This window comes from Diachasma alloeum, unplaced genomic scaffold, assembly GCF_001412515.2.
Source record: "Diachasma alloeum isolate Michigan unplaced genomic scaffold, Dall2.0 Dall_scaffold_00914, whole genome shotgun sequence".
In the NCBI taxonomy this organism is placed as follows: Eukaryota; Metazoa; Arthropoda; class Insecta; order Hymenoptera; family Braconidae; genus Diachasma; species Diachasma alloeum.
The window spans coordinates 412426-426016 of record NW_021681032.1 but is presented as its reverse complement, the minus strand read 5'-3'; the positions used below and the strand labels follow the sequence as shown (position 1 = coordinate 426016).

Genomic DNA, 13591 nt, shown 5'->3' with positions numbered 1-13591 from the left:
AGGCATTATTTTTAACTCCGTTGGATTTTTAACCCTTTGTATTATGTAAAACGGAGGAAAAGGTAGTACCGTCGGTGGACACTGGCGGCTTTACTTCCCCGGTTTCGTTTAATTTTTCGGTTCAACTGCAATTTTTTTAGTTTTTTTTTAGAAGAATGGGGGAATAATGCGAGGGATTGTTAATTTTTTGGGGATTTTTATTTTATATTTTACGGTTAATCATTTATAACAGCTCATTTAGTCATTCATTCATTTCGGTTTTTTGAATTCATTTTTGCAGAAATTTGGGAATCTTCATTGTAAATTATTTTTATCGTTTTGTTTTTTGAGTTTTAATTATCTCGGGATGATTATGAATTTTATTATTATTGCTATTTATTCATTTTGGAGTTTATTAGTAAAGGAAGAATAGAAGAGATTTTTTTGGCGTTTGATTATTCCCGACACGATTAATTTTCTTGCTCATCAGAATTAGATTTTTCTACACAACTTATTCTGTTGAAATATTTTCTATAGAAATTCCCCGCCTCAAATTTTCTCAGTTTTTTCTGCCATCTTTTTCAACGAAGAGAGAAGAAAAAAATGTAGAAAAGTTAGAATATTCAAATTTTGTAGCAGAATTTTATAGAAATATGAATTTCTACTAAATTTTTCTGTAAAATAATAGCTATTGGCATTTTCTATAGAATTGGCTATTTTATAAACATTCAAAATTCTCTCATATAATTTTCTTTCGAATTTTCCCTTCAAAACAAAAACAAATGTTTTTGCTAAAACAAGCCCTAAATAAACGTTTTTATTGATTGTTTATGGAAATGAAAAATTGTGTTTTTTATAATAAGATAGTTTATATTATTATAAAAACAACATAAACTATCATATATATATTATATTATATATCATTCTATATTATATTATATTATTTATGTTATATTGTTATAAAAAACCGCATTAACAAATTTCTAAAAGAATGCCCAAATGATTAAAAAAATCATCAGTGTCTGAATGAAGAGAGACGAACAGTCCCTCGACAATTTCCGTCACTCTTCCTCCAACCTGCTCCGAAATGATTTTTCGGAGCGCACGAAGATCAGCTCCAGATGCCACTAGTATTTTTTAAAAACCACAACACCCCTCCGCAACATTTTCAATTTCATTTGTTCACGAACAGTAGAATAGGCTCAAAAGCACCCGGAAAAATCTGGAAATATTGTTATCAGTCGCTATCGATTGCCCAAGCTCTCGGTTTTCGTTACAAATTAACTCTCTCCATCGCATTGGTAGCTCACATATAACCTCCAGCCAGTGTAATTCAATAATAAATATCGAAATTCAATTACAGATAACTGAACTATGGGTGAAAAAGTTATTCTGGTAACGGGTGGAACCGGTCTCGTCGGCAAAGCCATCGAGAAAATTGTTGAAACTGATAAGAGAGATGACGAGAAGTGGATTTTCGTTGGCTCCAAAGACGCAAATTTATGGTGAGGCGATTAAAAATTGTTCCAATGGTACTGACATATTTCCTCTGTTTTTATGACACTCACTAAAACGTCTTGAGGCCGCCCGACCAATTTATTATACAGTATTATTTTTCTTGCAGTGATAAACAAAGCACTGTTGCTCTATTTGATAAATACAAACCAACACATGTGATTCATCTGGCTGCTATGGTTGGAGGGCTCTTCCATAACATGTCCCACAATCTAGATTTTTTGGTAATTGCAAAACTATTTTTTATCAAGGTTTTTCAATCGACACATTCTAGGGAAAAGACGTAACTGAGAATTTCAATTTAAATGGAAATATTTCAATGTTTTCATCCGTTTTACGTTTCTATTCTCCTCTTCCAGATTTTTTTGCTATTTCAAAACAATTTCTTATTAACGAAATTTGGGAATTCAATGTATTCTTAGGGCTTCTTAACTGTTAACCATATTTGTTAATAGTTAACAAATGGTGTTAATAATTTGGGAGCCTAATTAACAGCAACTAAATTCTTCCATTCTTCCCATCATTGTAAACTATTGCAGTTCTTCAAATAACAGAGAATAAGTTTGCATTTTATTTCCTTTAATAAGACCTTCATTCTTCATCACTAGACCGTTCTAATGACGAAAACTGAATAACCAGAATAATTCGAGCAATTAATGATATTTAGAAAGGAAATTTGTGTCCTTATGTGCATCAAAAACATCACAAACAAGACTAAATTCGCAAAATAACATGTATTCTTACGGTTTCTAAACTATTCACCTCATTCGTTAATACTTAACATCAACTAAATCTTTTCATTTTTTTATCATTGTAAACTATTGCAGTTCTTCAAATAACAGAGAATAAGTTTGTATTTTATTTCCTTTAATAAGACCTTCATTCTTCATCGCTAGACCGTTCTAATGACGAAAACTGAATAACTAGAATATTTCGAGGAATAGATGATATTTAGAAAGGAAATTTGTGTCCTCAAGTGCATCAAAAACATCACAAACAAGACTAAATTCGCAAAATAACATGTATTCTTACGGTTTCTAAACTATTCACCTCATTCGTTAATACTTAACATCAACTAAATCTTTTCATTTTTTTTATCATTGTAAACTATTGCAGTTCTTCAAATAACAGAGAATAAGGTTGTATTTTATTTCCTTTAATAAGACCTTCATTCTTCATCACTAGACCGTTCTAATGACGAAAACTGAATAACCAGAATAATTCGAGCAATTGATGATATTGCAATTGATGAAAAAGAATTTGTGTCTTGAAATGCATCAAAAAACATCAAAAACAAGACTAAATTCGCAAAATACCCTGATGTAAACAGAATCTACAACAGATTCATATTTTTGGATCGACCTATAGCGTTTAAAATTGGAATTCCAAGATATGTCTGGCCCATCCAATCACCCCTTAATGAAATTGTCACCCCAATTATTTTCCAGCGCAACAATCTTCTAATGAACGACAATGTCCTCCAAACAGCGCACGAGACGAACGTCGTCAAAGTAGTGTCTTGCTTGTCCACTTGTATATTCCCTGATAAGACGACTTATCCGATTGACGAGACTATGGTAACTGAAATGGCTGCATGCACTCCGCTGGGGAAGAGTCCCTCAATGTTAATTATTGGATGTGCTTCAGGTACACAACGGACCCCCGCATCCTTCCAACTACGGCTACAGCTATGCTAAGAGACTCATAGATATCGCTAATCGTGGGTACTTCGAGCAGCACCGAAGAATGTATACTAGTGTCATTCCCTGCAACGTATTCGGACCGCATGACAATTTTAATGTTCAATCCGGTCATGTCATACCAGGACTCATGCACAAGATGTATGATATCATCAAGGATGGTGAGTCAATTACAAGTTGAATATTTTTGTATGAAATTTCCAGTACAATTTTTGGAAATTTTTATCGAATTTAATTACCACTGGAATTTCGAGGAATTTCGTAATTGAAAATTCAGAATTTCGTGGAAAAATCAAAGAGAACTGTAAATTTCAGTTCTATTTTTCCCTGAAAATGAAAATTAATAGCAAATCAGAAAATTCCGGTAAATGTATTCTTGAATTTTTAGGACAGTGACACAAAAAATGATGAAATTTAAGATTTCACTGAAAATTCAATTTAATTCGGCACTGAATATACATACTAGATTGGAAATTCAAATAAATTAGGGAATTCTCGACTTTAAGCTGCTTAAAATTGGGGAATTTTACTGAGTTTTCAGTGAAACCTAAAATTTAATTATTTTTTCCCCTAAAACCCTGATATTAACCTATCTGGCTATCCCTGAGAACAACCTAGTGAATCCTCCATTAAATTCTATTATAAAAAATTCTGTCCTATAAAAATTCAATTGGAGTTCTATTTATTTTTTAAGCCATTTCTATAGGAGATTGAGATTTTGATTTTTCTATAGAAATTCGTGGTGGCAAATTTTCCAAGTTTTTTCTGCTGTATTTTCATTTTTTTGTCCTAATAAAATCCCAAGAAAAAACCAGAAAAATCAACAGCTGTAAACATTTTTAATAAAATTCCGATACGACATCCAGAGAATTCTTACAGAGTTCTAACATAAATTCAATTGGATTTTTTTAGAGAAAGCTCTAGGTCTTTCTATGAAATTTTTGCATGTTTTTTCAGCATTATTAAAATTTCACAGTCCATCGAAATCTCGTTCTAAAATTGAGTTGAATTATCTCTTTCAACCTCCGATTGCTGAATTCTAGAATTAAATATTCTGCATTGATGACTGGATTATTGAAATCTCGGAGGCAAACCGCATCGAATCCGTATACAGTTGCATTAGTTTTAATTGGATTGGATTGTTGATGGGGCTGAAGCGTAGCCAACAGCGGTAATCCGTCGATATATTGTCGACGACTGGCTACCCAGGATTGTATCGATTGAGAATGCACTCGCAGCGGGGATTTTATTCATCTTTAAACCGCACACAAAGATTAAACAACAATTTAATTATGTTTGTTGCACAACTAAGCTCAAATTTGTTAAATTTTTTTGTTTCTTCTATTTTTTTTAATTCTTAAAAGAATTCCAAAAATTCTTTAAAATTCTACAAAATATTTAATTTTTAAAAGAATTAAAAAATTCTTTCTTTGAAGAATTCTTTTGAGAATTAAAAAAATTATTTTTTAAAATTCTTTTATTGAAATGACAAGCAAAATGGAGTGGAAAAACTTGGGAAATCCATATCGAGGCATTCTTATGAAAACTGTTTCAACAGAAAAAGTCCGAAATATAAAATTCCGTGATTTTTCCTATGAAGTATTTTCTATTAGACATTTTCTATTAAAAAAAGCGCAATAAAGTTGCGGAATTCTTTACCAGAATTGGTCCCACACTTCAAGAATTTTCAGCAGAAGTTCAACAGAAATCTAATAAAATTTCCCCTCAAATTCGTTTTCTCTGAATTTTTTTCCTCCGTGAATCTCCGAGCTTCCAAAGACCCCAAAAAAATTCAGCATGAAATCAACCGCTGGTCCTTTCCACTCAGATGCCGACCACCGAAATCCTTCGTTAACAATCCCATTAATCCAATTGCAGGCAACACAGACGAAAAAGTCTTCACAGTACTAGGGACCGGCAAGCCCCTTCGTCAGTTCATCTACAGTCTAGACTTAGCGAAGCTATTCATCTGGGTCCTCCGTGCCTACAACTCCCCCGAGCCAATTATCCTATCAGGTACTGAACCCAAATTGAAATGACATTCGCACACACATCAACTCAACTCATAACTTCTTTCAAGTGGACGAGACCGACGAGGTGACGATAGCTCACGCAGCCGAGACGATATCAAAAGCTTTCGGCTTTCGAGGTAAAATAGTCTTCGACACAAGTGCCTCCGATGGACAACACAAGAAAACCGCGAGTAACAAAAAATTGAGAAGTCATCTGCCCGATTTTAAATTCACACCTTTCGACGAGGCGATAAAAGAGACTGTCAACTGGTACATTGAGAACTACCACCAAGCAAGAAACTGAAACGCGAGAAATTACCATCGACGAAATATCACATGGGAAATATCACGATATAAATATCATATTTGATGATTATCAACTTGGCGACGTTATTAAATTTCACTGAGCTGACGAGTTATTCAAGTCGCCTGAACTGTTAAGTTCTCTAGATTACAAACACTTCCGTGTTTTTTCTTCGCAATTAGACAACTAATTGGAAATTAATATATCGTCACGTATCTGTTCTTTTCCTCCCTCTCAATTATCTTCATGTACGATCGTCTCTTACTTTCACTTAGACAATAGCATTTCAATTTTATTTTTAAAAACAAGGGTATCTGAAAATTCATGTTAGACTAGGCTATCTCCCAATTCATACAATGTCTTAATTTTCCCATTTTTTCTTGAATTAAATTAAATCGAATTAATTTAATTTTTCTTCAATTCAATACACAACAAATTATCATCGATAAAAGGCTAAACATCATAATCTAAAAAGTCCCATCTCATAAATATTAAAATTTTCACATTCTCAAATTCGTTTAAAGTCGATGACTGGGAATTGTCAGAATTGGAGTAGTCCAATTAGACAACTGACTAAAAATTCCCAAATGAATAAATCAGTTTTCCCTTTTAATCCGAACTAGCTACCCCCCCACAATAATTTCTCAAATCACGCTCCTAATCCACGTGATATTTATCATCTGATATTTCGATTCCAATTACCATTAACAACACCCTGATTAAGCCAGAAGGGTTGGAAATAATAATTGTCCATAAACTAGTTTACCCTGGCTGTTCACAGGAGCCCAAGAAAATTGTTCCACATATTACCAAGGGAATAAGCACGCGATGCCCTCCCCAAGAAATAAAAAATAAAATTCATTTAATCTCGCTACTTTAACAATCCAATGAACGATTAATCAACCAGTATAATTCAATTATCGATTGTCAATATAAATAGCGGTGGCTTTTTGGGGTGAAGGATGGAAAGCATCCCCCAATCGAGTCCAGCCCATCGGCCCCATTTCCAAGTTCTCATTTACTTTTTCCCACATTGGGAAAGCAAAATGAGAAACGCGCAAAAAGAGTGAAAAAAAAAATGCTGTTACTTGTACATCTTCATTCAGATGTTGTTCGCGATGAGATTGATGTACGCAGGCGCTGAAGGCGTCAGACGCCGACGCCGTCCTGGCACCCCGAAGAGGAAATTATTCCCACTGGTATGAGCGTCAGTGCGCTCGAGGTGGTATTGCCTCGCGGGCCATGAAAATAGAATGTTCATTTTTTCACTTTGCCCTTTCTGAAATCCACCTGAGAGGGCTTTAATCGCCGAGTGACATTAGCACGTGACACCCCCGAGGACTCCCTCACCCCCCGAAAAGAGCAGTTCCTCATGAGCAATTGCCTGAACAATTTCAAATTAACAAAACGTTTCCTCTGAGTTTTTAATCGCAAACGATGTTAATCGCTTCTCTCGATAATTAAACGAGCGTTCTTTGAGTGGAAATAAGTGGCCAATTGAATAATGAAAACCAAAGGGAGAGTATTCGCAAAACCATTGAGACACGAGTGGCTCCAGGAGAGGAAAAAGGGTAGACTTTAATTAAAGTGATGTAACTGGGATCTCGGATAAACAAACGATAATGGATATTAATTGACTCTGCTGCACTGCTGGGGCAGTAATTATCCGCCCGATGTTGAGATTTACAGTTGTTAAAGTAGGTTTGAAGAACAGAGGACGACGAAAACTCGTGCCCACTCACGTGTGAAATCGTGTGAGCTCGCATCAGTGGATGGAGACGAAAGAGGAATTAAACTCGCGACAACTGGAATTACATTTGCAAGAGGCTCGGGAATGCTGGCGGTGTGAGGATAGGGTTTTGGTGGGCTCTAGACGATGATAATCGTCAGGGTTAAACCCGGTGATCGTGGGGGATCGCGATGACGACCCCAGAGCGACGGGGTTTACGCAGTATTGAGGATTTATTTGTAATTGATCAGCGCTAATTGGGCTGGATGTGAAGGATGCCGGGTATTGTGGTGTTCCGAAGAAGATGGAGCGTCGGAAGCGACGATCTCGTTGTGCCCGGTGCTTTTCTTCTCGTTCTTCATCTCATTTGGTGAGTAATTGATTGAATTGATACGGAGGAATTTCGCGAGAGAGATGGGATCGTTCTAATGGGGATTTGTGATTTATCCTGTCATGATTTTTTCAGGATTGTCATTCAGTTTTGTGATACAATGTTTTCAATCATTTTTCGGGTTAAGTTTGTTTAGAGTTGAGGATTTTGTGGGGCTCTAGCGCGTCGTATTAAATTCGGTTTATTGAAGTGATCGGAATTGTTTGATTGAAGTTGTCTTGGAGTTTGCTGAATTATGAATAAATCGGTTTTTCATTTTAATGGGGATTTGTGATTCTCCTCATTATATTTTTTCACGATGATCATTCATTTTTTGATTTTTTAAAATCATGATCTTCATCTGTGTGAGGTTTTGATTAATTTTTTGGGTTATTAAATCTTTGGAAGCGCATCGCATTAAATTCGTTGCATTGAAGCCGTCGAAATCTTTTAATTCGAGTTCTCTAAACTATAAACACTTCCGTGTTTTTGATTTATAATTAAACAGCCCATTGAAAATGAAAATACGAAAAAATCAATTTTTTCATATTTTGGTTTTTAAGTATTCCTGATATTCTTAAATGTGATGTCAGCAGCGAAGCGGTGAACGCTTGGCCTCGAAATCTGCGTCTTTTTTTCCAGAGAGTTGTAAAAAATATTCATCAGCTCAGAAATCCATTCGGACGCAAATATCGTTTCCAAAAACTTTGCAAAACCGTTTCCTGAATTTTCCCGCGTGCGATATTGTGACAATAATTCGTCGAAATTATCCCTTCCCCATCCCCCAAGCAATCACTTATCGCCGACAGGTGTAATTTCGAACGCCGCGGGCATTATTTTCGGTGTGCCCCTTATTATAAAGCTCAGGTTTCACGCGTTTCGTGGGTATTCAACGGTATTAACCGAAGAATATACCAGCGAAAAGACGTAAACAAGAGATTTATTCACGAGAAACGCCCACTGGACACCAGTTATACGAGTCCACGTGGGTGCATTTCCTACGAACACTCGTGCATTAACGCACATGCATGCGTGCCACTGCGGTTTGAAGATTAAATACTATTGTGTTTGGAAATCTGAGTGCATCTGCGTTTGCATCTTGCGGCTTGACAATGCCGGGTCTCGTGGCTTTTGGGAGACGTTGGCGCACTGGAAGCGATGACTTGGTCCTTCCTGGACTTGCGCTCGCTGGGGCACACGGGATTGAGTGAGTCGGATTTTTTAAAATGTTTTTGGTTTTGAGCGGATGAATTGTTTAGCGAGTTGCAGCGCTACGCGGGGTTTACGCAACCGGGAGAACGTGGTTTACTGGGTCTGACGAAAATTATAAACACGAAGTGAATTCCGGGTCAACGAGTCCACCGTTTATGCCCATCGATCTGTCCGTCTCTTTGTTCTTTTAAAATGTCACTCTTTGTTTCGGGCGGTGAAAAACGCAAGTGGAAACATCAAGATTCAAAGGGGAATTGCCCCAGATACGGGCATAACCTCTTGGATGAAATTACTCTTGGTGTTATCACCGGTTATCATACAAAGAGATAGAATTTTCAGAATTCTGGAAACCATTTTTTCTAAAGTGCAGTTTTGTAGAATCTAGATTTTTTTAGCTTTTAGGTAAAAATTTTTGCGATTAATCACTCAAATTTCTATTAATTCAAAATCGAAATGCAATTTTTCAAGCTTTTTAAATGTTTTTCAATAAATTGAAAACGATTATGCTTTTTTTGGTGATTTTTTTAATTAAGTGAAAATTCAAAAACATATTCACCCGAATTTTCCTGATTTCTATAAATTTTCACGGAATAATTAAATTAAAATTTGGGTTTCTGATGTTTTTCCGTAAATTTTAGCGAAATTACAATGTGATACAGATTTTCAGACGAAAATGACAGCCAAAATTTATTTATAATGCATTTTTCTGGAATCTAGAATTTTTTTTAGTTTTTAGAAATACGTTTTTTATGTTTTTTCTATGAAAATAATTTTTTTTAATGCTAGACAATTTTTTTTTCAATTAATTGTAATTTCAAGAATACATTTACCAATATTCTCCTGATTTCTGTCAATTTTCATTAAATAATTGCATTAGAGGTTGCAGCTTCCAGTGATTTTCCCATGAAATCTTGAATTTTCAATCGCAAAAATCCTTGAAATTATAATGTAATAAAAATTCAAGTGAGTTTCACTATTTAGTGAAATTACAACAAAATAAAAATTTCCAAAAACTGCAAAAACGCAACACCCAGTTGATTTTATGGAACTTTTTATTCTCAAATTAAAGTCAAAAATACACTATCATTCACCCCCCCAACGAATTATTCTGCCAAACTTTTTCTTTTCTTCTAAATTTCTAAAAAACTGCAGAAACGCAAAACCCAGTTGATTTTCTGGAACATTTTATTCTCAAATTAAAGCCAAAAATACATTATCATTCACCCCCCAAAGAATTATTCTTCCAAACCTTTTATTTTCTTCTAAATTTCTAAAAAACTAAAACTTTTTCTCTTTATGCAGTTTTTAAGTCTCTCCTAGTCCGGGATTTACCGTTTTTTCATCCTCGTGGGTTTTGTTGGGGGAGGGGTCCTGGGGGCGGAGGAGGATGTTTGCATTTTACGGGGATTATTGATTACGTTGCGCATGTTTGGAAAAATTCATGGTGCATGTAACAGTAGACGCCGGGATGTTGACGAATCCGTGGGATAATCTCTTCATCGATTATTGTTGGATTACTGGGGAGATGGGGAAAAATAAGGGGAGGACTTGATGCCCTGAGGTGGTATTTCGGGAGTTGAGAGGACGATAATATCTTGGACGCGTGTTTACGGGGTAGTGGGTGCGTTGATAGAGGTTTTCGTCACGATATTTCGGGTTAACATCCCTGATGTTTTTAGAAATTCACTATTTCTAACGTTTTTTAATGAGTTTTAATGGGTTTTCCAATGCCGATGAAAATTTGAATTTGTATTTGATGCGATGATAGCAAACTGGAGAATTAAGCAAACGAGGTGTTTAATTTTACAAATGAATTCGAAAGTTCAAGACATTATTAACACTTTACATGGGGAATGACTGTTAATGTGGCATTAAATTTCCATAAATTTCACAAAAACATCATTAAGGGCATTGCCCTAATGTCAAATGCATTGAAAATGGGATATAATTATCGATTGAATTTCCGTAATTTTCAGTAATTCATTTTTAATAACAGTTAGCCGAACAAATTGATGTTTCAGTACTGAAATTTATTGAAATTTCATGTCAATTGTTATTGAATATTTCGAGAGATTCCACGGAAAAATAGGGTCTTCTTTCAATTCCAATTGAATGTATTAATTTATCTCGAATTCGAAAGTTCGAGACATTACTAACACTTTGCATGAGCAATGATCGTTAATGTGGCATTAAATTCCCATAAATTTCACAAAAACATCATTAAGGGCATTGCCCTAATGTCAAATGCATTGAAAATGGGATATAATTATCGATTGAATTTCCGTAATTTTCAGTAATTCATTTTTAATAACAGTTAGCCGAACAAATTGATGTTTCAGTACTGAAATTTATTGAAATTTCATGTCAATTGTTATTGAATATTTCGAGAGATTCCACGGAAAAATAGGGTCTTCTTTCAATTCCAATTGAATGTATTAATTTATCTCGAATTCGAAAGTTCGAGACATTACTAACACTTTACATTAGCAATGATCGTTAATGTGGCATTAAATTCCCATAAATTTTACAAAAACATCATTAAGTGGAATGAATTTCAAATGCATTGAAAACGGGATATAGTTATCCATTGAATTTCCGTAATATTCAGCAATTTATTTTCAATAACAGTTAGCAGAACAAATTGGTGTTTCAGTACTAAAATTTATTGAAATTTCATGTCAATTGTTGAATATTTCGAGAGATTCCACTTGAAAAATTCAGTGAATAAAATTTTTTTTAAAAATTCAACATTTGACAATAAAAATTTTTTTAGAATAAAATGTTCTTAATCCATAGAAAAAAATAGGATTTTCTTTCAATTTCATATATTAATTGGTTTAGACTATACATAAGGTCTTCTTTTTTCATCAATTTATGTAATTGTTTCATTACTATCGAAATAACATTGTTCTCTCGACTTTCCCCTCATCGTCAATTCAAGAATATTCACTCTCCGCAACGATTCTCCACCGATATATCACCGAATCGCGTAATTAAAGTACTGAAGCCCAATGAATCAAGCAATCTTATCTCACTGCGCAGGAAGTGGATGGGAAATATCTGGATATAAATTCCACCCCGGGGGTAATCGAGTGCGGTATATTCGGTGCGGGACTGTGTACTCGATGAGACCGAGTTGTCGTCGGAAAAAGAAGGGAAAGTGGGCCCCTTGCAAATCGATACGTCATACTGAGCGTTACATTTTTGCCTTGTGAATGGCCTCCCACCCCCATTGCTTCTGTTCCCCCCCTGCTGCCTGTTTTAGCCGCTCTTCGAATGAGATTTATCGATCTCTCTCCCTCGTAAAATTACATGTGCGCTGTGTACCGAACATTCTAATAAAAATCAAAATATCGTCTGATTTTTACTGTCGTCTTTCAGGGGAGTTTAACTGGAATTTAGTCGAACGAGCGAATTGCGCATTTCAATCAAATAAAATTCTTTATTTTATGGTTTTTATTCGTTGCAGTAAAAAATTTTCAAGTGGGCGAAATGAGGCGGATAAATTCTTTAGTTGGATTGAGAAGACATTTGTTTGTTTTTAGAAAAACTACTCATTTTTCTTAATTAGTATTTCTTATTCAAGTTTTTCGAGAGGAGAATTCAAGATGAAAATATAGCTCAATTCTCGTATAAAAGTGTCTCTCCCATAAATAATATAATAGACCCATTTAAAAATGATAATAAATTTTGATTTAATACGTCACTGAAAATGTGTCAACTATATAAAGCAGAATGTTTACATTTTAATAAATTCGTTCAATTCATCATCTAAAAAATAACAATTCATGAAATAAAATGAGGCGAATAAATTCTTTAGTTCGATCGAGAACAAATTTGTTTGTTTTTAGAAAAACTACTCATTTTTCTTAATTAGTGTTTCTTATTCAAGTTTTTCGAGAGGAGAATTTAAGATGAAAATATAGCTCAATTCTCGTATAAAAGTGTCTCTCCCATAAATAATATAATAGACCCATTTAAAAATAATAATAAATTTTGATTTAATACGTCACTGAAAATGTGTCAACTATATAAAGCAGAATGTTTACATTTTAATAAATTCGTTCGATTTATCATCTAAAAAATAATAATTCAATTCAACTGTGTCTGAAAAATGCTGCTTTCTCTTCTCTAGTAGTTTTTCCTACAGTATTTTTTGCGAGGAAAGCCTTCAGAAACCTCTCTCAAACCGAAAGCTTTCGCATGTCTAAAAAAAATATCGTCCAATTCTCGCATGAGCGTGTTTTTCATCAATCCACCTGGCTCCCCCTGAGCATCTCGAGGGTCTGATCAAATTACTGAATCATCTTCATTCGATCCTCCTCCTCCCCCCCCCACTCATGGATTCACGAGCATTTCTGCAATTCCCAAATAACTCGAAGAGCCTCAAAATACCCGGATTTGGGGACGATCTAAAAACAGTTTAATTTAACGACTGTGGGATCACATTAAGAGGCATTTTGACGTGTAATTTTTAACCAGAGCTGTGTGGAGAAATTTAGGTGAATAACAGTTGGCAGCATCCCGTGCCTTTGTTCGTGGGGCGCGTATATTAATAATACCCCTGTCAACACGCTCACGAGATCTGGGTCATAAATTATTTATGCAATTTGTCTCGTTGTAATTCGAGCGATTGTTCTAATCAATTTGTGCGCGAAAATATCTGGTCGAAATGTACATAGTGAAATTGTTTTTTTCTGGAGAATGTACCCTCGGGGGAGTTTCACGTCCACTTAGTGGGTATACGCGAAATGCCGTATCCCCCCCCCC

General features: G+C 35.0%; 3 protein-coding genes across 7 annotated transcripts in view; 2 read left to right on the top strand and 1 right to left on the bottom strand.

Moving 5' to 3' along the window:
- LOC107045319 (protein strawberry notch) overlaps window positions 1-13591 on the bottom strand; it is a 46935-nt gene that overhangs the window by 12814 nt on the left and 20530 nt on the right. The gene's annotated exons all lie outside the window — the stretch shown is intronic.
- Window positions 45-6182, top strand: LOC107045321 (probable GDP-L-fucose synthase). 3 transcript variants are annotated; one of them, XM_015267556.2, is made up of 7 exons: window positions 45-62; window positions 1343-1484; window positions 1604-1718; window positions 2943-3071; window positions 3142-3355; window positions 5073-5210; window positions 5275-6182. In XM_015267556.2, exons 2-7 carry the CDS (start codon window positions 1354-1356, stop codon window positions 5508-5510), a joined length of 963 nt encoding a protein of 320 aa, XP_015123042.1. In that variant the 5' UTR covers window positions 45-62; window positions 1343-1353; the 3' UTR covers window positions 5511-6182. The 3 variants fall into 3 exon arrangements, with proteins under 3 accessions (XP_015123042.1, XP_015123040.1, XP_015123041.1); XM_015267554.2 differs by lacking the exon at window positions 45-62 and adding an exon at window positions 1068-1280 and having other exon boundaries at window positions 5275-5998; XM_015267555.1 differs by lacking the exon at window positions 45-62 and adding an exon at window positions 1083-1109 and having other exon boundaries at window positions 5275-6181.
- Window positions 6319-13591, top strand: part of LOC107045320 (sn1-specific diacylglycerol lipase alpha) — a 32494-nt gene continuing 25221 nt past the window's right edge. For all 3 annotated transcript variants that reach the window (XM_015267548.1, XM_015267549.1, XM_015267550.1), the window contains exon 1: window positions 6319-7609. In XM_015267548.1, coding sequence (XP_015123034.1) covers window positions 7515-7609 — 95 coding nt within the window. In that variant the 5' untranslated portion in view covers window positions 6319-7514. The remainder of the gene's footprint in view (window positions 7610-13591) is intronic.

Excerpts from the sequence above, each read along its gene's own strand:
- LOC107045321 (XM_015267556.2), top strand. The coding sequence starts at position 1,354 with ATGGGTGAAAAAGTTATTCTGGTAACGGGTGGAACCGGTCTCGTCGGC. Across the intron at positions 1,719-2,942 it reads CCCACAATCTAGATTTTTTG|CGCAACAATCTTCTAATGAA; the intron begins GTAATTGCAAAA and ends ATTATTTTCCAG. Across the intron at positions 5,211-5,274 it reads CGAGCCAATTATCCTATCAG|TGGACGAGACCGACGAGGTG; the intron begins GTACTGAACCCA and ends ACTTCTTTCAAG.